At 47.8% G+C, this 27,556-nt stretch overlaps 1 protein-coding gene across 1 annotated transcript; it reads left to right on the top strand.

The window, feature by feature from the left end:
• The first annotated feature begins 21,585 nt into the window (after positions 1–21,585).
• On the top strand, positions 21,586–26,834 carry DLX3 (distal-less homeobox 3). Its single transcript, XM_511871.5, has 3 exons — positions 21,586–22,136; positions 23,220–23,410; positions 24,978–26,834. The coding sequence occupies exons 1-3, from the start codon at positions 21,812–21,814 to the stop codon at positions 25,323–25,325; spliced, it is 864 nt and encodes a 287-aa protein (XP_511871.2). The 5' UTR covers positions 21,586–21,811; the 3' UTR covers positions 25,326–26,834.
• The last annotated feature ends 722 nt before the right edge of the window (positions 26,835–27,556 follow it).

Raw genomic sequence — 27,556 nt, 5'->3', positions numbered from 1 at the left:
CCTGACCTTGTGATCCGCCCACCTTGGCCTCCCAAAATGCTGGGATTACAGGTGTGAGCCACCGTGCCCAGCAGGTATTTCTTTACAGCAATGCAAAAATGGTCTAACAGAAAATTGGCACTGAGGAGTGGGGTGTTACTATAAAGGTATCTGAAAATGTGGTAGTGGCTTTGGAACTGGGTAATGGGCAGAGGTTGGAAGAGTTTGGAGGGCTCAGAAGATGACAGCAAGATGAAGGAAAGTTTAAAACTTCTTAGAGACTTGTTAAGTGGTTGTGACCCAATTGCTGATAAACATATGAACAGCAAAAGCCAGGCTGACAAAGTCTTGGAAATGCGGAAGTTGTTGGGAACTAGCGTAAAGATCACCCATGTTATGCCTTAGCAAAGAACTTGGCTGTATTTTGTCCAGGCCCTAGGGATCTGTGGAAGTTTGAACCTAAGAGCAATGACCTAGGGTATCTGGTGGAAGAAACTTCTAAGCAGCAAAGCATTCAGGAAGTGGCATGACTTCTTATAATAGCCTATGATCATATATGGGAGCAAGGAAATGACTTAAAGTTGGAGCTTATATTTAAAAGGGAAACAGAGTGTAAAAGTCTGGAAAAATTGGCCATGTGGCAGAGAAAGGGAAAGTTCAGGAGAGGAATACAAGTAGACTGTGGAGCAACCACTTGCTGGAGAGATTAGCATGACTAAAAGGAGTCAAGTGCTAATATCCAAGACAACAGGGAAAAGACCTTGAAAGCATTTCAGAGACCTTGGAGATAGCCCACCTATCACAGAGCCAGAAGCCTAGGAGGAAAAAATGGTTTCAGGGGCCAGACCCAGGGTCCCACTTCTCCCCACATTCTGACTGCTCCAGCTCCAGCTGTGGCTAAGAGAGCCCCAGGTACAGCTTGGGCCACTACTCTGGAAGGCACAAGCTGTAAACCTTGGTGGTTTCCATATGATGGTAAGTCTGTAGATACTCAGAATGTAAGCATGAGGGAGACTTGGCGGTTTCCACCTTGATTTCAAGGATGTATGGAAAGGCTTGGGTGCTCAGACAGAAGCTTGCTGCAGGGGCAGAGCCCCCTCAGAGAAACTCCACTAGGGCAATGCTGAGGAGAAATCTGGGGTTGGAGCCCCACAGAGTCCCCACCAGGGCATTGCCTAGTGGAGCTGTGGGAAGGGGGCCACCACCTTCCAGACCCCAGAATGGTAGATTCACCAGCAGCTTGCACCCTCTGCCTGGAAAAGCTGCAAGCACTCAACTCCAACCCATGACAGCAGTCATGTGGGCTGCACCCTGCAAAGCCACATGGGCAGGTCTGTCCAAGGCTTTAGGAGTCCACCCCTCACACCAGGATGTAGGACATGAAGTCAAGGATTATGTTGGAGCCTTAAAATTTAATGTCTGCCCTCTGGGTTTCAGACTTGCATGGGGCCTATTACCCCTTTCTTTTGGCCAATTTCTCCCTTTTGGTATGGGACTGTTTACCCAATGCCTGCCATTGTGTCTTGGAAGTAAATAACTTGTTTTTGATTTTACAGGCTCATAGGTGGAAGGAACTTGGGCATGAGTCTCAGATGAGACTTTGGACTTTGGATTTTGGACTTGATGTTGGAACAAGTTAAGACTTTGGGGGACTGTTGGGAAGAGATGATTGTATTTTCATACACTCATGGGGGTGGATTCCTCATGAATTTTGTCATCCCCACGGTAACGAGTGAGTTCTCACTCAAGTTAGTTTATGCAAGATCTAGTTGTTTAAAGGGCCTGGCACCCCCCCCCCCCCACCCACAGACTTGCTCCCACTCTCACCATGTAATTCATCTGCTCCCCCTTTGCCTTCCACCATGATTGCAAGCTTCCTGAGTCCCTCACCAGAAGCAAATGCTGGCACCATGCTTCCTGCACAGCCTGCAGAACAATGAACCAATTAAACCTCTTTTCTTTCTAAATTACCCAATCTCAGGTATTCCTTTATAGTAGCACAAAAGCTGCCTAGCGGCTGGGTGCAGTGGCTCACCCCTGTAATCTCAGCACTTTGGGAGGCCAAGATGGGCAGATCACAAGGTCAGGAGATCGAGACCATCCTGGCTAACATGGTGAAACCCCATCTCTACTAAAAATACAAAAAAAAAAAAAATTAGCTGGGCGTGGTGGCGGGCACCTGTAGTCCCAGTTACTTGGGAGGCTGAGGCAGGAGAATAGCGTGAACCCAGGAGGTGGAGCTCGCAGTGAGCCGAGATTGTGCCACTGTACTCTAGCCTGGGCAACTGAGCGAGACTCCATCTCAAAAAAACAGAAAGCTGCCTAACACAGTCTTCCAAAACTCAGGAAAGCTCCATATGGTGGCTAGAATCTCATCTCTGCATGCCTCACTTGCACCATAGCAGAGGGACCTGGAAACCAGCCCACCCTGGGTTTTGTACTCTGGAGTATGGTACTTGCTGAGCCAAAGCATTGAAGGTCACCTTGTTTTGAGGGGGAACTGGAACAGAACCTGAACTGTCCCAGCCAATTCTTCCTTATCTCAGGATATTACTCTCCCAGTACATTCTACACAGTTATTCTTGAGTACTACAAGTAAGAAAGAAGGGAAAATCAATTCTGTCCAAGGCCACCTGGAGAACTGTCCTGAATAAGCCAATTCAGCAGATGCCATTTCTGACCAAGGATTGGTGTCTTTTTGGAAAATAAAAAATCTTTTTATTGATGTAGAAGTACTTGCCCGTCTTATCCTGGACTTGTGAGATTTAGTTTTCATGTGTGCTTTCATATGCCCAACTTCACTGTGCCCAAGCTCAGATTCTTCTCTGCATATTGTGGAATTCTGTTTTGGTTCTTTACCTCCCCAATTCAATGTATGTGTCCTTCCATCTTTCGTGAAGATAATATAGTCATTTAGCATTTTTCCCCAGCGATGTTATTGGTATTATATTGTGCGGTAATCATTGGCATTTGGTATTATAATAATTCTTGTTTTCATTATCTGAACTCTAGAAAACATGGTCACAACATTCACAGTGTTAAAAGTTAAATTAGCATTATCTCAATCCATAGGCAAAATCTCAATCCAAAGGCAGACTGCTAAAGCCCCCGATTACAACCCACTTAAGTTGTACACTTAAGTCGCATCCCTCAGAAAATTGCAATAATGACAATCCGTTATTGTAAATGAAATATCCCAGTTGACATCTGTAGTCCTGTATCTTTTGCTAGCTTAACACCTAAATATTTCTCTCTTTTTTAAAGCAATGTAAATAGTATTGTGTTTCTAACTTGAGTTTTTCTATGTTCAGTGCCCATATATAGAAGTATAATTAATTTTTATATGTTGATCTTATATCCTTTGACCTTGCTAAATTCACGTATTAGTCATAGAAGGTATTTTTTTGTATATTCCTTGGGATTTTCTTTGTAGAAAACCGTGTCATCTGCAAATAGAAATAGCAGTGGTGAAGTGCACATCTTTGCCTTGTTTCTGATCTTAGGGATGAGGTATTCAGTCTTTTACCATTAAGTATGATGTTACCTATAAATATTCTGTAGATACACTGATCAAGTTGAGGAAATTCCCCTCTACTCCTGGTTATGTGGGAATTTTCAAAATGAATGGGTGTTAAGTGTTTGTCAAATACTTTTTCTGCTTCAATTTATATGACCATGTGATTTTTTTTCTTCGTTAACCTGCTAATACGGTGGACTACACTGATTAATTTCCAAATATTGAACCATCTTTACATTCCTGGAATAAATCCCACCTGGTCATGGTATAATACTGAATTCTATTTGCTAATAATTTGCTAAGATTTTTTTCACATCTATACTCATCAGGGATAGGTGTATAATCGCTCTTTTTAAGTTTTGTGGTTTTACATTCACTATTCATAAGCCAATATCTGCCCCCCTCACCTTTAGATAAATAGTAGCATGCCATACACACTTTCCTACACCTTGATTTTTTTCACTTAACAATATATCATGAGCCAGGTGTGGTGGCTCACATCTGTAATCCCAGCACTTTGGGAGGACAAGGCACGGAAAATTGCTTGAGCCCAGGAGTTTGAGACCAGCCTGGGAAACATAGGGAAACTCTGTCCCTACAAAAATAACAATAATAATAATTATTATTATTATTATTTATTTATGAGATGGAGTCTCGCTCTGTCGCCAGGCTGGAGTGCAGTGGCACAATCTCAGCTCACTGCAACCTCCACCTCCTGGGTTCAAGCTATTCTCCTGCCTCAGCCTCCCAAGTAGCTGAGACTACAGACGCACACCACCATGCCCAGCTAATTTTTGTATTTTTAGTAGAGACGGGGTTTCTCCATGTTGGCCAGGATGGTCTTGATTTCCTGACCTTGTGATCTGGCCACGTTGGCCTCCCAAAGTGCTGGGATTACAGGCATGCACCTGGCCAAAAAAATATTTTTTTAATAGCTGGGCATGGTGGCTCATGCTTGTAGTCCACTTACTTGAGAGGCTGAGGTGGGAGGATCTCTTGAGCCTGGGGAGTCAAGGCTATAGTGAGCTGTGATTGTGCCACTGCACTCCAGCCTGGGTGACAGAGCGAGACCCTGTCTCAACAAAGCAAAGCAAAGCAAAACAAACAAACAAACTAAAACAATATATCTTGAACAGAGTGAACTTTAAAAACATATCAGGGATGACGTTATGGAAAATAGCAGAGTAGGAAGCTCCAAGAATTGGTCTATTTACTGAAGCAACTGACAGAATCAACTTTTTGGATCTCTAGAATCTAATTTTAAAAAAAAGCTATAGTAACCAAAGGAGCGTGGAATGAAGAAAGAGACTGCTAAATAAAGCGGCATTTAAGGTCAGGCCATTAACTGATGACTGAGATAATAGAAAACACTTCAGTGACCACACATGACAAGAAATGCAGTATTTACAAAGCTAGTTTGGAAAAGCCAATAAACAAATTGATGACTGCAGCCTGCAGTAAGCAACAACAGCAAATGGGGTGCAGAATCTGATTTCAGAGTTACAATCTTGTAATATTCAGTATGTCTAGTTTTCAAGAAAATAATTACAAGGCATACGAAAAAACAAGAAAGGCAATTTATAGAAAAGAGAAAAAGAAATCAATAGAAACCATCCCATAGAAGTGCAGACATTGGACTTATTAGACAAAAACTTTAAGTTAACTGTTTTAAATATACTCAAAGAGCTAAAGGAAACCAAGAGAATAATGTCTAAACAAACAGAGAATATCAATAAAGAGACAGAATTTATATTTAAAAAAAGAAACCAAATAGAAGTTCTAGAGCTGAAAAGTACAATCGCTGAAATGAAAAACTTACAAGAGGTGTTCCTCAGCAGATTTAAACAGGCAGAATAAAGAATTAGCAAAACTGCCAGGTGCGGTGGCTCATGCCTGTAATCCCAGCCGAGGCAGGTGGATCATGAGGTCAGCAGTTTGAGACCAGCCTGACCAATATGGTGAGACCCCCATCTCTACTGAAAATACAAATATTAACCAGGCGTGGTGGCATGCACCTGCAATCCCAGCTACTCAGGAGGCTGAGGCAGGAGAATCACTTGAACCCAGGAGGCGGAGGTTGCAGTGAGCTGAGATCATGCCACTGCACTCCAGCCTGGGCAACAGAGTGAGATGCCATCTCAAAAAAAAAAAAAAAAAGAAAGAAACAAAGAAACAAAGAAAAAGAATTAGCAAACCTGAAAATAGTCCATTGGAATTATTCAGCCTGAAGGACAGAAAGAAACCAGAACTCAAAAAAGAGGGAGCCAGCCAGGCACAGCGGCTCACACCTATAATCCCAGCACTTTGGGAGGCTGAGGCAGGTGGATCACAAGGTCAAGAGATTAAGACCATCCTGGCCAACATAGTGAAACCCTGTCTCTACTGAAAATACAAAAATTAGCTGGGTGTGGTGGCATGTGCCTGTAGTCCCAGCTATTTGGGAGGCTGAGGCAGGAGAATCGCTTGAACCCAGGAGGCGGAGGTTGCAGTGAGCCAAGATTGTGCCACTGCACTCCAGCCTGGTGACAGAGTGAGACTCCATCTTGGGGGAAAAAAAACAAAAACAAAAACAGAGGGAGCCTAAGAGACCTGTGGAACACAATCACGCATGTCAACATATACGTTTTGGTAGTCCCAGAAAGAGAAGAGGCATGGGAAGAATGAATATTTGAAGAAATAATGGCCAAACCCTTTCCAAATTTGATGAAAGATATGAATCTACACATCCAAGAAGCTCAATGAACTGTACCTAGGATAAACTCAGAGATCCACAATGTGACACATTCAAATAAAATACAAGTCAGACCATGTCCACTTCTCTGCTCAAAATTCTGCAATAATTACTCATCTCACTTAAAGAAAAACTCAAAGTCTTACAATATGCTTTGAGGTCCTTTATGATCCCCCAACCCCTGCCACATTGCCTTTCTGACCCCCCTCTCCTGGCACACTCCCTCATTCTTTCTGCTCTCTCTCTTTCTATGCTGGCCTCCTTGCTGTTCTTCAAACTCACCAGGTACGCTCCCACCTCAGACCCTTTGCACCAGTTCTCCCCTCTGTCTGGAACACTGTCCCTCACACATCTTCATGGCTCACTCTTTCACTTACTTCAGGTCTTTGCTCACAGTCCATCTTCTCAATGAAGACTCTCATAACTGCCCTTCCAATACCCAATCCTCCTCATTCTGTCCTACTTTTTTCTTTTGTTCCAGAGTTCTTATTACTTTCTAATGCAATATATAATTGACTTCTTTATCATGAATATTGTTTTTTGTCTGTACTACCTACAAGCTCCATGAGGTCAGGGATCTTTTTTTGTTCATTGCTGAATGCCAAGAGCTTAGAACATTGGCTGGCATATGACAGACACTCAATGAATACTTGCTGAATAATTTAATTAGTGTGTATTTTCTTGGATTTTATGTGTTCTTGCAAAATGTGTACATGTATTTTATGTAAACATAATACATATTTCATTTATTCATTCGAATGCAATATCATTCTTACATTTCTCCTTCAGAACTATATTTCTAAAATCTATCCATGTTTCTATGTTTTGTATTTTGTTACTGTGGTGAAGTACTCCATGGAGTATGTCTACCACATTTTACCTCTCCATACTCCAAGAATGGACATTCTCCCTGCTACCATGAGTAACATACAATGAACATTTTCATACATGTTCCTTAGTGATCTGTGTGAGCGTTCTACCAGGAGCAAGACTGCTGGATCATGAGGTATGTATGTATCAGAGAGTTCAGAAACAGATGCACATTTCAGCCAACATGACACTAATAAGTTTTTGAATTTTTACCAATCTTACAGTTGTAAAGGGCTACCTCATGGGTGTTTTAATGTACATTTCTCTGATTACTAGTGAATCTGAGCATCTTTTCCTATATACACAGGGGTATATAGGTAACATCCTGAAAATTGCATGTTTGAATCTTTGTCCTTTAATTAGGTTGCTGTCTTTTTCCTTATTAAATTGCAAGAGTTTATACATAGTCTGAATTTTTCTACATATTCTTCTGTTTATTTTAGATATTGTGAACCTCTTTTCTCATTCTGTATACATCTATTCATTTTGTCTATGGTGTCCTTATTTGAATTGAAACTCTTAATGTTAACATAAAATTTTTCAATTTTTTATCTTTAGAGATTGAAGACACTCCCTACCCTAGATTACAAAGACAGGACACTGCATTTTCTTCTATTTTATACTTTCACCCTTTTTTTTTTCTGAGATGGATTTTCGCTCTTGTTGCCCAGGCTGGAGTGTAATGGTGTGATCTCAGCTCACTGCAAACTCTGCCTCCCGGGTTCAAGTGATTCTCCCACCTCAGCTTCCCGAGTAGCTGGGATTATAGGCACGTACCACCACACCCAGCTTATTTTTGTATTTTTAGTAGAAATGGGGTTTCACCATGTTGGCCAGGCTAGTCTTAAACTCCTGACCTCAAGTGATTCGCCCACCTCAGCCTCCCAAAGGGCTGGGATTACAGGCATGAATCACCATGCCTGGACTTTTTACCTTTCAGATTTAGAACTTTCATTCATCTGGAGTCCACCTTTGTATATCGTATTAGGTAAGGATCTAAACTTTGTTTTCTTTCTTTCTTCTTCTTTTTTGTTTTTGTTTTTGAGACAGAGTCTCGCTCTGTTGCCCAGGCTGGTGTGCAGTGGTGTGATCTCGGCTCACTGCAACCTCTGCCTTCTGGCTTCAAGCAATTCTCTTCCCTCAGCCACCCAAGTAGCTGGGTGGCAGATGTGAGCCACCACGCATGGCTAATTTTTGTATTTTTAGTAGAGATGGGGTTTCACCATGTTGGCCAGGCTGATCTTGGACTCCTGGCCTCAAGTGATCTGCCCACCTCAGCCTCCCAAAAGGCTGGGATTATAGGCATGAGCCACCACTCCCAGCCTGAATTTTGTTTTCTCTGAGTATCTATTAAACAATCTATCCTCTCTTCCATTGATTTGCAGTACACCCTGGGTCTGTGGCTGAACCCTTGATTATATGCTATTACTCTATTTGTTCTTAAACCAATCATTATTACCATGCCTTATGGTATGTCTTAATATCTGCTAAGTTCTCCCTCTTTACTCCTTGTTAAGATTGTCTTCGATATTTATTAATATTTACTTTTTCAAATAGATTTTAGAATCATTTTTTAAAGTTGACTGCAAAACCAAAATAATTTTTACAAAGTCCCTCTATAGATCACTTTTGGGGCAATTGACATCTGAACAATATTGAGTCATTTGTCCTACTTTCTAGACTTATTCAGGTGTTAATCTCTCAGAATTTTTTTTGTAGTGTTCAGAGGACAAGGTTTATACATGTTTTAAGCTTATCCCCTTGTGTATTCTGTTTTTTGTTTGTTTGTTTGAGATGGAGTCTCGCTCTGTCGCCCAGGCTGGAGTGCAGTGGCACGATCTCGGCTCACTGCAACCTCCGCCTCCCGGGTTCATGCCATTCTCTTGCCTCAGCCTCCCGAGTACCTGGGACTACAGGCGCCCGCTACCACGCCCGGCTAATTTTTTGTATATTCAGTAGAGACGGGGTTTCACCTTGTTGGCCAGGATGGTCTTGATCTCTTGACCTCGTGATCCACTCGCCTCGGCCTCCCAAAATGCTGGGATTACAGACATGAGCCACCGCACCCGGCCCTGTTTTTATTCTAAGTAGTATTTTCTTTTATCTTCAATTTCCTTTTTTTTTTTTTTGCTAGTCTATTGAAATATATAATATTTGACCAAGTGTCCCATGACCTTCATAAACTCACTTATTAGTTCAGTAGATTTTTTGTAGATTACACATCCAATCATGTTGTTTGTAAATAAAGACAATTTTCCTTCTTCCTTTGCAATCTGTAAGCCTTTTATTTCTTTTTCTTGCCTTATTGTACTGACTAGAACCACAGCATAATAGAAATGGTCAGAGTGAACATTCTTGCTTCAGACCTGATGTTAAGGGTAAAGTTTTCAATTACCATTATTATGCTAGCTATAGTTTTATATTATTATATAACATTATTATATATTATATAATATTTTATATATTATAGCAGATTATGTAACATTGTTAGCTATAATTTCAAAAAACATATCCCTTATCAGATTAAGAAAGTTTCCTTTTATTCCCAGTTGCTAGAGTTTTTATCATGAATGGGTGTTGAGTTTCATCACACCCTTTTTCTGCATCTATTGAGATTATCATATAACTTTCTACTTTATTCTGTTAATATGATGAATTATATTGATTGATGTTCAAATGTTAAATCAATCTTTTTTTTTTTTGAGACGGACTTCTGCTCTTGTTGCCCAGTGCAATGGCACCATCTTGGCTCACTGCAGCCTCCACCTCCCAGGTTCAAGAAATCCTCCTGCCTCAGCCTCCCGAGTAGCTGGGATTAGAGATGCCCACAACCACGCCTGGCTATTTTTTTGTATTTTAGTAGAGATGGGGTTTTGCCATGTTGGTCAGGCTGGTCTCGAACTTCTGGCCTCAGGGGATCCGCCTGCCTTGGCCTCCCGAAGTGCTGGGATTATAGGCATGAGCCACCATGCCCAGCCAAAATCAATCTTACATTCCTGGGAATGTAATGGTAATGGTGTGCCATCTCTTTTCTATATTGCTGCATTACTTTTTGTATATTTCTGGATTCAATTTGCTAATGTTTTGTTAAGAATTTATTTATTTATTTTATTTTCATTATTTTTATTTTTTTTTTAATTTTTAGAGACAGGGTCTTGCTATGTTGCCTAAGCTGGATTTGAACTCTTAGGCTCAAGGGACCTTCCCACCTCAGCCTCCTGAGTAGCTGGGACAATAGGCACGCCACCATACCTGGCTATTGCTAAGGACTCTGCATCTGTGTTCATGAAGACATTGGTTTGGAGCTTTCATTTCTTGTAATGTATTTGTCTGGTTTTGGTATCAAGGTCATGCTTGCATTAAATTAGCTGAAAAGTTGCCAGCCTCTTCTATTTTCCAAAACAGCAGATAAATTTGGAGCCATTTCTTCTTTGAATGTTTGACAGAATTCACCAATGGAGCCATTTACACCTAGATTTTCCTTTATGGGAAAGTTTTAAATTACAAATTTAATGTGATAGACATAGAGTTATTCAGGTTTTCTATTTCTTGTGTGTGTGTTTTTTTTTTTTTTTTTTTTTTTTTTTTTTGAGATGGAGTTTCACTCTTACTGCCCAGGCTGGAGTGCAATGGCACGATCTCGGCTCACTGCAACCTCTGCCTCCTAGGTTCAAGCAATTCTCCTGCCTCAGCCTCCTGAGTAGCTGGGATTACAGGCGTGCACCACCACGCCTGGCTAATTTTTTTGTATTTTTTTAGTAGAGACGGTGTTTCATTATGTTGGTCAGGCTGGTTTCGAACTCCTGACCTTGTGATCTGCCCGCCTCGGCCTCCCAAAGTGCTGGGATTACAGGCATTAGCCACCGCATCCGGCCTCTTCTTGTGTTCTTTATACAACCCCAGGGCCTGGCCTCATAGACATTCAATAAACATCGACTGAGTGAACCGCAGGCACTGCGGCAGTTCCCTGGGGTTGGGGTCTCTCCACCCCAAGATAGGGGCCAGGAGGGCTACCAAGGCTGTTCAGTGTGAAGCCTTAGCCTCAGCCCTCTCCCCCAACCCTGGCCAGCCCAGCCCACTAGCACTTCTATTATATTTTAAAGAGAATCTAAAATAAGAAAATATGTCTTTCATTTACCCACACATTTATTATTTCTGGTATTCTTCTTTGTGTAGATGCCAGTTTCCATTTGGTATCATTTTCCTTCTGCCTGAAAAACTTTTAGCATTTCTTGTAGTGCAAGTCTGATGGTTATTAATTACATCATCTTTATTTCTCCTTCATTTTTGAGAATTGTTTTTGTTTTTACTTTCAGCTCTTTATTATTATTATTGTTATTTATTTATTTATTTTTTGAGACGGAGGTTCACTCTTGTCACTCAGGCTGGAGTGCAGTGTTGTGATCTCGGCTCACTGCAACCTCCACCTCCTGGGTTCAAGCGATTCTCCTGCCTCAGCCTCCCGAGTCACTTGGATTACAGGTGTCCGCCACCACACCTGTCTAATTTTTGTATTTATAGTAGAGACGGGGTTTCACTATGTTGGCCAGGCTGATCTCGAACTCCTGACCTCAGATGATCCGCCCTCCTTGGCCTCCTAAAGTGCTGGGATTACAGGCCTGAGCCGCTGCGCCTGGCCAGAAATTTACATATTGAGGGCAGGCACAGTGGTGCATGACTGTAATCCCAGTGCTTTTGGAAGTCAAGGCAGAAGGATCCCTTGAGGCCAGGAGTTCAAGACCAGCCTAAAAGAGACCTTATCTCTACAGAAAAAAAAAAAAAAAGTATATTGATCTCGTATGTGGTGATCTTGTTGAACTCTTATGAATTCTAATCCATTGTTGATTCTACTGGGTTTTCTTAGAAGATGATTATATTTATCTACAAATAATGATTGTTTTATCTCTTCCCTTTCAAATTATACACTTATTTTTTTGTTTATCTTGTAGCTTTGCCTATCTATGAGTTCTAATACTCTGTTAAATGGCAGCAGAGATAGTGGTACTATTGTCTTTCTCAATCTTAAAGAGCCCACAAGTAAAATTTCCCCATTAAGCGTAGGGTTTTTGTGGGTGTTTGGTAAGTGCTTCTACCATTTCACCAAATTCCCTCCATTCCTACTTTGCTAGCCTCAAAATTTAGTTAATTAAGTCTCAATGTATAGATATTTAACTTTACCAAGTGCCTTTTAAAAAGCCAAAAGGGGCTGGACACAGTGGTTCACCTCTATAATACTGGCACTTTGGGAGGCTGAGGCAGAAAGATTGTTTGAGGACAGGAGTACAAGACCAGCCTGGGCAACAGAACAGGACCCTGTCTCTACACACACACACACACACACACACACACACACACACACACACACACAAATTAGCCAGGTATGGTGGTGCGTGCCTGTAGTCCCAGCTACCCAGGAGGCTGAGGTGGGAGGATTGCTTGAGCCTGGAAGGTTCGAGGCTGCAGTGAGCTATGACTACACCACTGTACTCCAGCCTCGGTGACACAGTGACACCCTGTTCCATAAACAAACAGCTAAAAGAAATTTCCTGAAAGGATTTCCATGGTGCATGCATTCAGTGTGTGGCTGGTGAAACAGGCTTGGGAATAAGCAGGAGGCAGGACAGCCTGGGGTGCATGATGTCATGGCTCATGGAAAGTCCCATCAAGACACCACCACTGAATGGGTAGCTTCCATCTTTCTAAAATCTCTTTGCCTCATTTTTTTTTCAAGTTAAGAGACTATTTTTTATTATTTATTTATTTATTTTGAGACAGAGTCTGGCTCTGTCGCCCAGGCTGGAGTGTAGTGGTGCGATCTCGGCTCCCTGCAAGCTCCGCCTCCCGGGTTCACGCCATTCTTCTGCCTCAGCCTCCTGAGTAGCTGGGACTACAGACGCCTGCCACCACACCTGGCTAATTTTTTGTATTTTTTTAGTAGAGACAGGGTTTCACCGTGTTAGCCAGGATGGTCTTGATCTCCTGACCTCGTGATCCACCTGCCTCGGCCTCCCAAAGTGCTGGGATTACAGGTGTGAGCCACTGTGCCCAGTCAAGAGACTATTTTTTAGAACACTTTAAGGTTCACAGAAAAATTGAACAGATAGTACAGAGTTTCCATCTACCCTCTTGCCTCACCGGACACAGTATCTCTTATTATTAACATCCTACATTAGTGTGATACATTTGTTACAACTGATGACTCAATATTGATACATAATTATTATTAATTAAGGCTGGACATGGTGGCTCAGGCTGGTAATTCCAGCACTTTGGGAGGCTAAGGCAGGTGCATCGCTTGAGGATAGGAGTTTGAGACCAGCCTGGCCAATATGGTGAAACCCCATCTCTACTAAAAATACAAAAATTAGCCGGGCATGGTGGTGCACAACTGCAATCCCAGCTACTTGGGAGGCTAAGGCAGGAGAATCGCTTGAGCTTGGGAGATGGAGGTTGCAGTGAGCCGAGATCCCACTACTGCACTCCAGCCTGGGCAACAGAGTGAGACTCCATCTCAGGAAAAAAAAAAAAGGCTTTTTTCCTTTGTCAAAGATCAATTCACTGTACTTGTGTAGGTCTACTTCTGGGCTCTTGATTCTATTCCATCGATCTATTTCACTATTCTTTCACCAATACCACATTGTCTTTTTATTTTATTTTATTTTATTTTATTTTATTTTATTTTATTTTGTTAGAGATGGGGTTTCACCATGTTGCCCAGACTGGTCTTGAACTCCTGAGCTCAAGTGATCCTCCCATTTTGGCCTCCCAAAGTGCTAGGATTACAAGCATGAGCCATCGCGCCTGGCCCAACATTGTGTCAGTCAGTGTCAGTCCTCAGACTTTGTTTTTCTTCTTCTTCAGTATTGTGTTGGCTACTTTGAGTCTTTTGCCTTTACCTATACATTTTAGAATCCATTTGTAAATATCCACAAAAGAACTTTCTGAGATTTTGATTGGGATTGCACTGAATGGATAGATCAACTTGGAAAGAACTGACAATTTAACAATCTTCCTCTCCATGAATCCATGAGTCTCTCTCCATTTATTTAGATTTTTGTTTGTCTTATCAGAGTTTTATGTACTCATATAGATCTTGTACATATTTTGTTAATCCTCCTACCTTACCCTCCTGAGTAGCTAAAACTACAGGTGTATGCCATCACACCTAGCTAATTTTTTTTACTTTTCGTAGAGATAGGGTTTCACTGTGTTGACCAGGCTGGTCTCGAACTTCTGGGCTCAAGCAATTCTCTTGCCTCTGCCTCCCAAAGTGCTGAGATTACAGGCATGAGCCACTGCACCTTGCCAGAATTTTCTAAATAGATATCATGTTATCTGTGAACAAAGGCAATATATTTCTTCCCTCCCAATCTCTCTCTCTCTCTCTCCCTCTGTGTGTGTGCGTGCGTGCGCATACACACATTTTTTTTTCTTTTGAGACAGGATCTCACTCTGTCACCCAGGCAGGAGTGCAGTGGTGTGATCATGGCTCACTGTAGCCTCAAACTCCTGGGCTCTAGCCATCCTTCCACCTCAGCCTCCTGAGTAGCTGGGGACTGCCCCTGTCTAATTTTTTTCATTTCCTTTTTTGTAGAGATGGGGTCTCACTGTGTTGCTCAGGCTGGTCTCTAACTCCTGGGCTCAAGCAGTCCTCCTACCTCAGCCTCCCAAAGTGCTGGGATCACAGGTGTGAGCCACCACAGCCAGCTAATTTTTGTGTTTTGTTTTGTTTTGTTTTGTAGAGATGAAGTTCTGCCATGTTCTTGGCCTCCCAAGTACAATTCTTTTTACTCTGAGATGTTTCAAACATATAGAAAAGTACAGAGGGTAGTATAAAAAACACCCACATGGCCAGTGCCTAGCTCCGTCAAATTACCTTCTGACTGCTAAACCTGCAAGCTGAATGCCTGCCCCATAGAGGTTAACAGACTACCTGGGCTCAAATCCTAAATCCACTTACTTAGCTTCCTGTGCCTCAGTTCCCTCCTCTGTCAAAAGACAGACATGAGAGTGCTCATCTCATAGGGTTGGGAGCAGTGAATGAACTCATATATGTAGATGGCTTTGAGCAGTGCCTGGCACACAGTGAGCACTCAGTGAAAGCCAGCTCTTATCAGTTCATCTTCTCTCTTGACTCAACGGAATAGATAATAATCTGCCATAAGGCCAACCCCTTTGGAGAAGTTCCAGATCCTTCCCCTCCCACCTACTCAGGGATGGCACTGGTGATTAACCCTTCTCTACTGGAGGTGATAATTGGCATCTAAACATGCTGCTCCCATTTCAAACACACACCCTCCCAATATGCCAAATACCCTCCAGCTACCGCCCTCTGCCTCCCTCCTCCTTTCACAGACATCAGGACAGAGTGGCTGGCACATGTTCTCTTCATTGCCTCGCATCCCACTGGCCCCTCAGCCAGCTGTGAACCGCTTCCAGCTCCCCACTCCCCTTACCCGCTCTTCCTGATATCATCAACCTCCTCCTTGAGACATTGCCCAGTAGGCGCATCTCAGTCCTCACCCCACCCTGACTACAAATCCACAGCAAGATTTGACCTTGCCGACTACTGTCTCCTCCTTGAACCCTCCCCCAGCTCTCCCCACACCCAATTCAGGGTACACTCTCTCTGCACTGCTTCCCACCTCCCTCTGACCCCTCTCTCACAGGTGCTGCCTGGACCTTTGCCCCGTGTTCTCTCCCTTCTTTCCTGGACCATCTCACCCATGCCAATGGCTCCACTTACCACAAGAAGCCAGATACTCACAATTTACATCTCCAATCCCAGCTTCTTTACTGATTTTTCAGATCCATGTTGCTAACTATGGCTAGGACTGCTCTTCCTAGATGTCTCAAAGACACTCAAACTCAATATGATCACACTTAAGCTAATGGCACAACCACTTTGGAGAACTGCTTGGCAGCCTCTTCTAAAGCCAAACATGTGCCCACCTGGTGGCACACAATTCCACCCATAGGTACCCAACAACAGCATAGATGCAGGCACCAAAAGACATGTACAAGAATGCTCATAGCAGCACTGCTCATGATAGTCCCAAACTGGAAACTACCCAAATGCCCATCAACAGTAGAAGAGAAAAATAGATAACGATATATTCATATGAGAAAATATCCACATTACAGCAATGAAAATGAACAATCTATAAATATAGCCAACAATATGGATAAATCTCACAACATAATGTTGAGCAAAAGAAGCCAAACATAAAAGAATACAGCCCTCCCTTGTTCGTGGGAGATTGGTTCTAAGACCTTCCTCGGATACCAAAATCTGTGGATGCTCAAGTCCCTGATATAAAATGGAGTAGTATTTGCAGATAACCTATGCACATCTTCCCATATACTTTAAATTATCTCTAGATTACTTGTAATACCAAATAAAATGTAATTGTTATTTAAGTAATTGTTATGCTATATTATTTAGGGAATAATGACAAGAAAAAAATAGTCTATATGTGTCCAAGCACAGATGCAATTATTTTACTGAATAATTTCGATCCAAGGTTGGATGAATCCATGGATGCACAGCCCATGGATATGGAAGAGGGCTGACTGTATATACTATACACTTCCGTTTATATAAAAGTAAAAAACATGCAAACCTGATCTGCGGTGCTAGGAGCAGAGACAGTGTTTACTCTCAGGGAGTAGGAACTGGAAGGGAGAGTGAGGGGGCTTCTGAGGGTTGGATATTGTTTCCTCAATACCTGCTGCTCAGCCTGGGTGCTGGTTGCACAGCTATGTTTGATTGATGCAAAGCCTTTAATTAGGACTTGTGCACTTTTCTGCAGGTATGTTAGGTTCCAGTGGGGGGAAAAAACGGACACATTCTTTTCCTCATCAAGCGTCTCCTCTTGCTGGTGTTCTCTTTATTTCAAGAACGGCCCCAACTTTCCACCCAGTTGTCCAAATCAGAAGCTCAGGGGTCATTCCCCCCCTTCCCTTCTCCCTGCCATTCATACCCAGTCCATTCCCCAGCCCTGTCCCTCTGACCTCCTCAATGGCTCTCAAATCCACCCACTGCTCTCCACTTCTACCCACTTCTCTTCTCTCTGGCATTGGCCACACTGCCTCTTCCTTAACCCAGACTTGATTCCCTTTGCTTGAGCTTCTGCAGTAGTCTCATATCTGGGCCCCTCGCCCTCAGTCTTATCACTTCTGATTCGTCTCCACACAGCTGCCAGAGGGATCCTTCTAGAATGAAAACCCAATCATGATCCTCCTCTGGTTAAAATCTTTCAGCGGTTCCCTGTAGCTTCTAAGTAAAGCCCATTCTCCTGCTTCAGGCTTCCAACTGCTCTGAGTCCTGGGTCCCTGCTTCACCTTTAGTACCCCCCAACCACCCCCACAAATGCTATGCGTCACCCTTGAGAGACAAGAGTCCTAGAGTCTACAATCACGGAGCATCAGAGTTTGGATGGCCCACAGAGGCCATCTAAGAACCCACTTTTTGATTTACATATGAGAAAACCCAAGGGAAAGCGCCCCTGGCTGGACAAAGGTGGGTGGAGGAGGGGGAGGTGGCACTTTCCAAGGGCTGGGAAGCCTCTCCTTTCCCTCATCCCTGTTTTTCCAAGCCAAGTCCCACACATCCTTCACTTCTCATTTCAGATATCCTCCTGCCCCCTGAAGGGTTCAGGCCCCCTTAGGCTGGCACGGCGGCAAGTGCTGCCCCATCACAGCACACATCACATGATGGCGAAGCTGTCGTTAAGTGTCCGCACCCCCTGCTGGAACGTGGGCTCCATCGAGAGGGGCCTGGTCTGTCTTGTTCATCACTACATCCCCAGCACCTAGCATGGGATCAGATACATAGCAGAGACTCAGCAAAGATCTGTTGAATGAATAAAGGACTCTGGAAGTAAGTCCAGGCTGCAAAATACTGGAAGCTTGGGGTATATCTCCAAGGGAGTTAGTGAGAAGGTCGAGGAGTTCACCCTTGAGAGACAAGAGTCCTAGAATTTACAACCACGGAGCATCCGAGCTTGGACGGACCTCAGAGGTCATCTAAGAATCCAGTTTTTTATTTACAAATGAGAAAACCAAGGGAAAGAGCCACTGGCTGTTCAAAGGTGGGTGAGAGGAGGGAGAGGTGGCAGCCAAAGAGTAACACAAGGTGATGATGAAAAGTGAATATTTAGTGCCAATAGGGCTCCTCAAGTAAGCAAATTCCTTCTGGGCACGATGGCCCTGCCCCTGCAGGTGACCCACTTCCGGGTCTTCCCAGTGGAGCTAAGCAGGCTCTTTCTTACAATCACCACTAGATGGCGCCACTCCCCAAGGCAATGGAGAAAGCAGGGTCAGCCCACCAGGGCTCGGTCCTCCCTGAGGCCTCTCTCTGAGCCCCACTGCTGTGCCAGTGCCCAGGTGGCATGATGCCTGGGTTCCAGGGAATAGCTTGTTTCAACAGGGTACCTTTTCTCAGTGCTAGAGACAGGGTGGGCAATGGACTGTGACCTTGGCATTGGCTGGCACTGCCCTTTCTCCCTCCTACCAGACTCCCAGAGGCCCCTGACACAGGCCGCCCCACGTCACCCCTCCACCAGAGGCAGGACTCGGCCAGGCTGACACCTGCTCGTCTTGTTGGCCCGGGCAAGGTGGGGTGGGTGGCTGTGGTCCCACTGCATCCTCCGGCTACCTCGCCATCCTAAGCTAACAGGTGCCCGCCCAGCAGTTGGTGGCTCCGGTCCTGCCGGCCTGACGAGACCCTTGGGGCCTTCCCCTACCCTGCAACCCAGTGCCTGCCCCATGCTTCCCGCTGTCCTGACTCTGCCTAGCATGTCTGAGCCTCAGCCAGGGGTCCACGGGAGCAGTGCCAAGATGATTCAGCCCTTCTTCAGCATTAGGAAGCTTCATTTATTCATTCAACAATGGGTCCTGGGTATCTGGAAGGCAGTGGTGAAGTGGATGGACCCACTCTGGCATCTTGGAGCATGTCATGCAATGGGGGTAGGGGAACATGTGTCAACCTCACAATAGCAAACAATGGTTTAATTGCTTATTTAAGTTCCTACTGTTGCAGTTTCTATGAACTATGAACCATTTCGAGAGCTCTTAGAATTTCAGAGCATAGTGGAGCTTAGAAATTATCCTAGTATAATCCACCACCACTGCCCTTTCAAGATTCCAGGATTCCAGAATTCAGCCTAGGGCTCATTCTCTTTACTCAGGAGCCAAGGCTTGGGGTAGGAGTGAGGAAAGAAGAGTGAGGCTTCTGTGAGGGCCTGGGGAGGGAGGGAGGTAGACTCCCAGCTCTGAGTCGCCTGCCACTTCTTGATCTCGGTTGATGAATGAATGAATGGATGAACCCCTGAGAAGGGCTCGCCCCACGCTGTCTGTTCTCTGAGGCAGCTGCAGTTAGCGAAAACAGAGGGCACAGTCTGCGGGGCGGGGCGGGGCAGGGGGAGCTCCAAAGCAGGCCCTGAACGCCTCCCCCGCTCCCATCCTGGGAGGGAGCCGGCCCGCCCAGTGCCCTTCCTGCCCCCAACGCCGCAGGCTCTCTTGGCGCCCTCTTGGCAGCAGAACAGAGGGCACCCGGAGCGGGTGGCAACTCGCCCCGCCACGGGCTCGGAGCGGCGGGCGCTGGGCGCTGGGGGGACGCGGAGATAGACAGACAGATAGCGCTCCCCTCGCCCGCCCCCGCCCCCGCCCCCACCTTTCCCACGCGGCGGCCTCCGGGAGTGGCCCAGACCAAGCGGGCACTCACCCCTGCCCCTCGGTCCGCGGACCGTGCCCTCTGTTTCTGCCAACTGCAGCTCTCAAAGCCCTTTGGACTGCCGGAAGCCTGCTCCGCGAGTCTGACTTTGGAAAGGGGCATACAGCCCCCTGTACACTGCTCTGCCAGGCAGGGTCTTCGGAGGAAACCCCTCCCCGGGGCTTGGCCGGGCGCCGGGCTCGGGGAGCTGCAGAGCTCGAAGGAACCACGAGGTGGCGCGCTAGCACTGCGTTCGCCCAGCGAGGCAGGGCGAGTGGACGTGGGGTCGACGGAGCGAGCCGGGCAGGCTGGGAACTGAGATTTGGATTCTCTACCCCAGAGAAAGGCGAAGGGCAAAATGGGGTGTGGGAGGCAGGGATGAGCTAGACGTTGGGAACAGCTAGCATGACCTAGGGGGCCCAGCTTGGTGGGCTAGACAGGACTAAAAGCTGGGGGTCCCCACAGAGGGGAGCCATTCTTCAGGGCTTTTCTGGTGCAGGAGGAATTCAGTGGAGCAGTACAGCTCCCAGCTACTGGAGATGAGGAAGGTACTAAGAGGTCTAGACACATCTGCCTACAACCACATATTCACACGCGGATGGCCCTCCACTCACGCTGCCTGCACCCCACCCCCGACACACTCCTGCATGCATGTACCTCTGTGGATACTGTGGAACACATGAAATCCTCACATCACACACCCCAAATACACTCGTCCCATGCACCCAATCCCCAAAAGTGTCCCAATTCCCCAGTGCTGTCCCATGATACACAAAATCTGCCCTCAGACTTACTGAAGCACACAGTCACAGAGCCAGCCTGTGTCCACCCAACCTCGTGGGGACCCCAGGTCCCTTGCTACCTTCAGCAAGACTGGACCATCTGTGAAACTGCACACACATAGCTTTGGAGATAGTTCTGGTATCACCGGACAGGCTGTACATCCCCAACAACCTCTAAATCCACACAGGCCTGCTTCCCCTTCTCCAATGGGATCCTCCTAGTGCTAAATTATGTCTTTCATAGGCTCAAGACATTCTTGCCCGGTGGGCACCTTCCTAAATAAAAAGAAAATTTTTTAAATTACGTTTTTGTAATTATGTAATACAAGGATATAATAGCAATGACTGCATTGCTATTAAGATAATATATTAATATCATATATTCAAACATTCTCTTTCACCTAAAAGGTGTTTTCCTTTTCTTCTGATTTTAAGAGAAACCATTTTCAGGGGCTGTGAGTCCTCACCACTTTGGGTACATTTGTGTGCCTGTCATTTGCACAGTGCGTGCACACGTGTGCACACACACACAACCATACCCCACCTTAGACCATCTCTTTCCACAAACACACAATGGGCAAACTCCCCTCCTTGCCCACCTCACCTAAGCCCATCTCTCATCCCCCAGCCAGAGAAACAGACTGACAGATCCTGGGGGCTCCACAGAGCAACCCTTCCCCTCCACCTCCACGCCCCTCCTTCAGAGAACTTATCTGGGCTGGAGCTACAAGAGTAGCGAGGGTGTGTGTGTGTGTGTGTGTGTGTGTGTGTGTGTGTGTGTTTTGAGTAACAACAAAGACTGGGGGAAAAAGAATTGAGAGGAGGGAGGAGAGAAGGAAAAGGGAGAGAGAGAGAGAGAGGAGAGCATAGGAGCGAGAGAGCAAAAGCGTGTTTTGCCTGGAAGGCAAGACTTGCAGCCAATCAGCGCGTAGGAGCCTCCCTCGGCGACTCCACTATTGAGTCTATAACCGGCTGGCCGGGCGGAGCTGGCAGCATTTGATTGTGGCTTGGGACGCGAGGAGAGGCGCGCAGCGACCGCCTGACGGCAGGCAATGGTGTAAGCGCCTCTCGGCCTCCCCCTCCCCCCAGACGCGGCCGGGTCCTCCCCTCGCCTTCTGGACACACACCCCTGCCTCGTCTCTTCCGCCTCTCTTGCACTCCGGTCCGTTCCTGTCCTCTGCGGAGGCCAGCCCTGGGGAGGTGCAGCGCCCGCCAGGATGAGTGGCTCCTTCGATCGCAAGCTCAGCAGCATCCTCACCGACATCTCCAGCTCCCTTAGCTGCCATGCGGGCTCCAAGGACTCGCCTACCCTGCCCGAGTCTTCTGTCACTGACCTGGGCTACTACAGCGCTCCCCAGCACGATTACTACTCGGGCCAGCCCTATGGCCAGACGGTGAACCCCTACACCTACCACCACCAATTCAATCTCAATGGGCTTGCAGGCACGGGCGCTTACTCGCCCAAGTCGGAATATACCTACGGAGCCTCCTACCGGCAATACGGGGCGTATCGGGAGCAGCCGCTGCCAGCCCAGGACCCAGGTGAGGGCCACGGGGTCGCGAGGACAGTGGGAGACACTGGAAGGTTCCCGAGGGAGGAAAAGGCATGGACTGGAAGCCAAAATCTAGGGAAACTTCTAAGAAAAGTACTGTCTGGAGTTAGAGAAGTTGGCCTAGATGACCCTCAGAGGGACCAGGCGACCTTCCAGCCCCGGGTGTGCAAGCATTTGGGGCGCGATGTGCGCAGTGCGCCGCGGTCCCGGATGAGGATCGGGGTGAGCTGAGAGAGGAAGGGGAAGGCTGTGGGTTGTCAGGAAACCTCCGAATCGAGGTGATTTCGTGGGCATTTCAGCAGGCGATCCTCGATCAAGTCGCAGAGGGCTTGGGGGTAGGCGGCAGGGGCTGGAAACTCTAGGGGCCCTCCTTTGCATAAGGGATGGGGAGACTAGGAGTCGTGAGGGGGCAATGAGAAGGACCCACGGAAGTTGCGGGAAAGCTGAGGGAAGCAGCCACCGAGAGGCAGAGAAGCTGAAAAAGGGAAAAGTGAAGGCAGCAAGAGGGAAGTATGGAAAGACAGTGAGAGAAAGGGCAGAAGAAACAAGAAAGGAAGGAGAGAAGGAAGGGGGGAAGAAGGGGGACAGGGAAAGAAAGAAAGTCTGCACTATCCTTGCAACTTTTCTGAAAATCTAAAGAGATTCTAAAATGAAACTTTTTTAAAGGGCGGGGGGCGGACGGGAAGGAGCGAGAGAAACAACCGACGGCGAGATGGGACTGGGAAGGGGGCGGCTAGCAGCCGGGCGGCGAGGAGCCCCGAGGCTGGGAGGCGAGCCGGGAAGGCGTCGTGAGCGAAGCCGAGGCGGTCCTGGCGCAGGCGGCGGCTGGCGCCGGGGACAGTGCTGCGGCGGCCGGGCGCGGAGCTGGGAGCGCCGCGTTGTGGGCCGCGGCCAGTTCTGGCTCTGGGGCCGCGGCTCCCCCCTGGGCCGCGGGCAGCGGAGCGCGCGGCCGGGAATCCCGCGGCGAGTCGGTGGGCGGAAGCGAGGGGCGTCCGGCGGGGCCCTGGAGGGTCGCAGGAGTCGCAGGCCGAGGCTGAACCGCCCCCTCTTCCGCCCGGTGCGTTCCCCGCAGTGTCGGTGAAGGAGGAGCCGGAAGCAGAGGTGCGCATGGTGAATGGGAAGCCCAAGAAGGTCCGAAAGCCGCGTACGATCTACTCCAGCTACCAGCTGGCCGCCCTGCAGCGCCGCTTCCAGAAGGCCCAGTACCTGGCGCTGCCCGAGCGCGCCGAGCTGGCCGCGCAGCTGGGCCTCACGCAGACACAGGTTGGTGTTTGGCTGTCCAGGGCCGCGGGGGCGCGCGGGACCCCGTAGTTCCCCGGGCGCTGCCGAGCCTGGCTGGCCACTGAAGGGCCCTGCGGGCTCCTGGAACTCTTGCCTTTGGGATGGGGGCCTGCGAGGTTCAACTTCGGTGGGAAGGTTCTGCGTTAGCACGTGTACAAGTGAGCATAGTTGTGAACCCGTGCAACTGTGTATGTCTGTCCCAGGGAGAGGTGCCCTCCTTCCCCTACTCCAGAATTCCCAGCTCCCAAGTCCCCCAGCAGTGCTAGTCACTTAGTAGGAGTCCACATCGTGTTTTCCCTCCAGGCTAGGCATGTGTGCAGACTGTCTGTGTGCATGTATAGGCGAGTGTGTTTGCACACATGCTGTGTGGGTCTGCATGCACCGGAGGATGCTCATGTAAGGAGTGTGATCCTGCCGGGGTCATTGTGCATAACGATGGGGGCATGTGTGTGTGACTGTGCGCCCTGAATGCATATGCGTTCTGAATGCATGTTCAGAAATGTGTGCTTGCATCAAAATACCACATTCCTGCTCAGCACTTGAACACTCAAGAGAGGCCAAATTCCCTACCTGAAGGAGATGGGGACTCAAAAGTGAGTGCCGCACCCCCACCCTCATCCAGTCCCTAAAGCCCCCAGCAGCCTGTCACTGCTCAGGGGAGGAGCAGTGGATGCCTGGCTCCCTCCAGGTGTTGACAGGCGGGCCTAGGTTGTGGCTGTGGCTGCGTGGGGCCCCATCCGCCGGGAATCTGGGTCACCTGGTGAGGAGCTGATTCATTGTTTGTACCAGTCATGGGGTGGGGAGTGGCAGGGGGAGGGGGAGATACCCCAGGGGAAATTTGGGGAATCATGGCTCACCTGCTCCTGAGTCCCCAGGTCACCCCCATTATCCAGCCCGAGCCCAGGAGAACTTCTCCACACCTGAGTGTGTGAATGTGGGTGCTCATGTTGTGGGGTGCTTATCTGGGTGTATCTGTGTCTGCGTGTATTTTTATTGTCTGGTGTCTGTGTGTGAGGCTGTGAGTGGGAACGTGGTTGGGTATGGAGATGTGTATGTGGGTGTGTTTATCTCTGTGTATCTGTGCACCTCTGCTTATGGGTGTCTAATGTGAATGAAATGCTACAAACCGTCCATCTCCCACCTCAACGGCCTTTTATTGAGTGCTTACTACATACCAGGCTGCTTTAAGTTTTTTATATGTCGTACCTTATTTGAGCCTCAGAATGACCCTATGAGGCAGGTAATAGTGCTGTTCTCATCCCCATTTTGCAGACAAGAGGAGTCAAGAACAAGAGAGGTTAAACAACTTGCCCAAGGTCACGCTTAGTAAGTGACAGAGCAGAATTTGGACCCAGGCAGCTGAATGTTCCTAGCCACAATTCTATCCCAGATCCAAGAAACTGGTGTCCCGGGAGTCAGGAGGCCTGTTTTTTGCCTGATTCTTATGTGAAATTGGGTTCTGGCCTTTCTTTTTCTTGGCTAGGTTCTTCCCAGGGTTGTTTTAGCATTCTGAGAGGCTAACTAGCTACCCCTTTCTTCTCTGGCCCAGGTGAAAATCTGGTTCCAGAACCGCCGTTCCAAGTTCAAGAAACTCTACAAGAACGGGGAGGTGCCACTGGAGCACAGTCCCAATAACAGTGATTCCATGGCCTGCAACTCACCACCATCACCCGCCCTCTGGGACACCTCTTCCCACTCCACTCCGGCCCCTGCCCGCAGTCAGCTGCCCCCGCCGCTCCCATACAGTGCCTCCCCCAGCTACCTGGACGACCCCACCAACTCCTGGTATCACGCACAGAACCTGAGTGGACCCCACTTACAGCAGCAGCCGCCTCAGCCAGCCACCCTGCACCATGCCTCTCCCGGGCCCCCGCCCAACCCTGGGGCTGTGTACTGAGCACCCACCTGGCCTGCACCCTTGACAAAGGACCCCAGGACCAGGCAGAAGGCGCCTCCGTCCTAGCCACTCAGGAATCATCGAGGAGCACAGGGAAAAGGAACTCCCTTTCCCCCTCCCTTGCCCCTTCCTCCAGGGACCCAAGCACTTCCAGATGACATTTGCATGGACCAAGGATGCCCCCTGAACCTCCCTCCCTCTGCCTAGACACTGGGGTACCCCTCCAGATGTGGGGACATTCCACCCCAGTGGGGACAGCCATTCCCCTACCTGCTCCAGGAGCCTGGATTGGCTTTAAATGGCTCATCATCTTCCAGCTTCTTAAACTTAGTGCCTGTTCCCAGACTGGAGACCTTGGGATGGGGGAGAGTGTGGAGGGTTTGCGGGTCCTGCCTGTGCTGGGGCACCTGGCACCGTGGATCTTAAAACTTGCCAGGCCTAGTTCCTCCTGAGCCTCTGGTGGTCTCCCCCTGCTCGAGCGGCCCCTCGGCCAATAAGACAGTGGACATCATGACGAGGACTCCGGGTGGGGACCTGAACTGGTCACCGCCCTGCACTTCTAGCCCTCATTTAAGATTTGAGGGTGAAACCAAAGAAAACCCCCTAAGTGAGGGAATCTTTTAATATTTGTGGCTTTAGAGGAAAGAACTAAAGGAGCCATCTCTCTCCCCTCTCCTCCATTCCGAGAGGAGGGGTGGGTCTCAGACGTTTTTCCTATGGACTTATTTCTTCCACGTCCAGGACTTTGCACAACTTTGGTTTTAAAAGCTGTTGAAAAATAGGAAAACAAAGGGCATTGTTCACAGATAGGGCCAAGTCTCCCCTTGCAAGGGTGCCTCTGTTCTGTCCCTGCCCCCACCTCACCTTCTCTACTCCTCCAGTAAGTTGGCAGTTTTGGTGCCAAACCCCAAATCTCCAAAGAGACATACCAGGCAAGACAAACCCCCAAACACCTCCTTTCCGGTGCCCTTGGAAACAGATTGCTCCGAGCTGGAGAATGTCGGGTGAGGTGTATGGGAGAGGAGGGGAGAGTTAGAACTTGTGCCTTTGGGAGTAAGGGGTAACTGCCTGGAGGGCTGGTGGCACTGCCCCTCCCTGACCCAGACATCCCGCCAAAGCTAACTTTCCCCCACCCCTGATGCAGTAAAACATTGAAAAAAAAAAAAGGAGAGGTAGAAGACTGTAGCTATATATATAAATATATAGTAAGTTTTTTTTTTTTTTAAGAGCAACAGAGAGAAGCAGCCTCCTCCCTGCTGCGGTTTCCTATTTATGTGGCCATGTTCCTCCTGGACGGATCTCCCTGTGTGTTTCAAGCTGAGAGATGTGGGCTCCGGCTGGATTTGGGTTTTGTGGGAGGTGCAGGGGCCAAGAGAGACGTGGTAGGTCTCCAAGAGTCCCACCCGGGGGGGAAGAAGCAAAGCCATCTCCCACCCCCTCCCAGCCTTCTCATTTCTGCTTTCTTACTGGACTCATCTTTATATATAATGTTAATAAAAAAGATGAAAATAACCACTGAGCTCTTTGAACTGGAGGCTGGTGGCAGCTCTTGTGGGGAGGGTCTGAGAGTTGGGGAAGGTGTCCAGTGAGGAGGCACTTCTGCGCTCTGAGGGAGACGGGGCCCCTAGGAAACCACTGCTAAGGTGCTGGGCTGGGCCTGGCCCCTGGTGGCAGGTGCTCCTGAAACCATGGCTGTCCCCAATCTGGGCAGGTCTTTGGGGGAGGCTCCCAGCAGCAGCTTCCCTGACTCCACTGCCTGGCGGCTTGGTGCTCAGAATCAGACAGCTCCCTCTGCACCGCCGCCGGGTCACCTCAGGGCTGGTCTTTGATCTGGAGCTCACATGCAGACATGCTTGCACATGTGTGTAACCCCCTGCCTCCACGCCCAGGCACTCCTGGCCCCTCACCCTCCTGTCTGTCCCTTTCAGCTTGGGGTGAGGGTGGGGCCTCAGTCAGGGGGACACGACTGCTCCCTCAGTGGGGAGGGACCTAGCACTGTGATCCAGGCCTGGTGATGGGGGAGGGGTCTGTGTTTAATTCTCAAGGAGGGCTCAGGCCCTGACTCAGAGCCTTTTCCCTGCCGCCACCCTCCTCTTCTAGGTGTCCAACTCCAAGGCTTTGGAGACGGAGAGCTGGAGGTGGCAGAATGAACGGAGGTGTGTGAGAGTGACACATCTTGGCACAGACAGGAGACAGCGTGAATGCATGCACACGCTTGTGAAGCTACCTCT

This window comes from Pan troglodytes, chromosome 19, assembly GCF_028858775.2.
Source record: "Pan troglodytes isolate AG18354 chromosome 19, NHGRI_mPanTro3-v2.0_pri, whole genome shotgun sequence".
Lineage (NCBI taxonomy): Eukaryota > Metazoa > Chordata > Mammalia > Primates > Hominidae > Pan > Pan troglodytes.
This window is presented reverse-complemented; position numbering and strand designations above follow the sequence as displayed.

Coding starts and splice junctions, on each gene's coding strand:
- DLX3 (XM_511871.5), top strand. CDS start 21,812: ATGAGTGGCTCCTTCGATCGCAAGCTCAGCAGCATCCTCACCGACATC. Junction 22,137..23,219: donor GCTGCCAGCCCAGGACCCAG/GTGAGGGCCACG, acceptor CGTTCCCCGCAG/TGTCGGTGAAGGAGGAGCCG. Junction 23,411..24,977: donor TGGGCCTCACGCAGACACAG/GTTGGTGTTTGG, acceptor TCTCTGGCCCAG/GTGAAAATCTGGTTCCAGAA.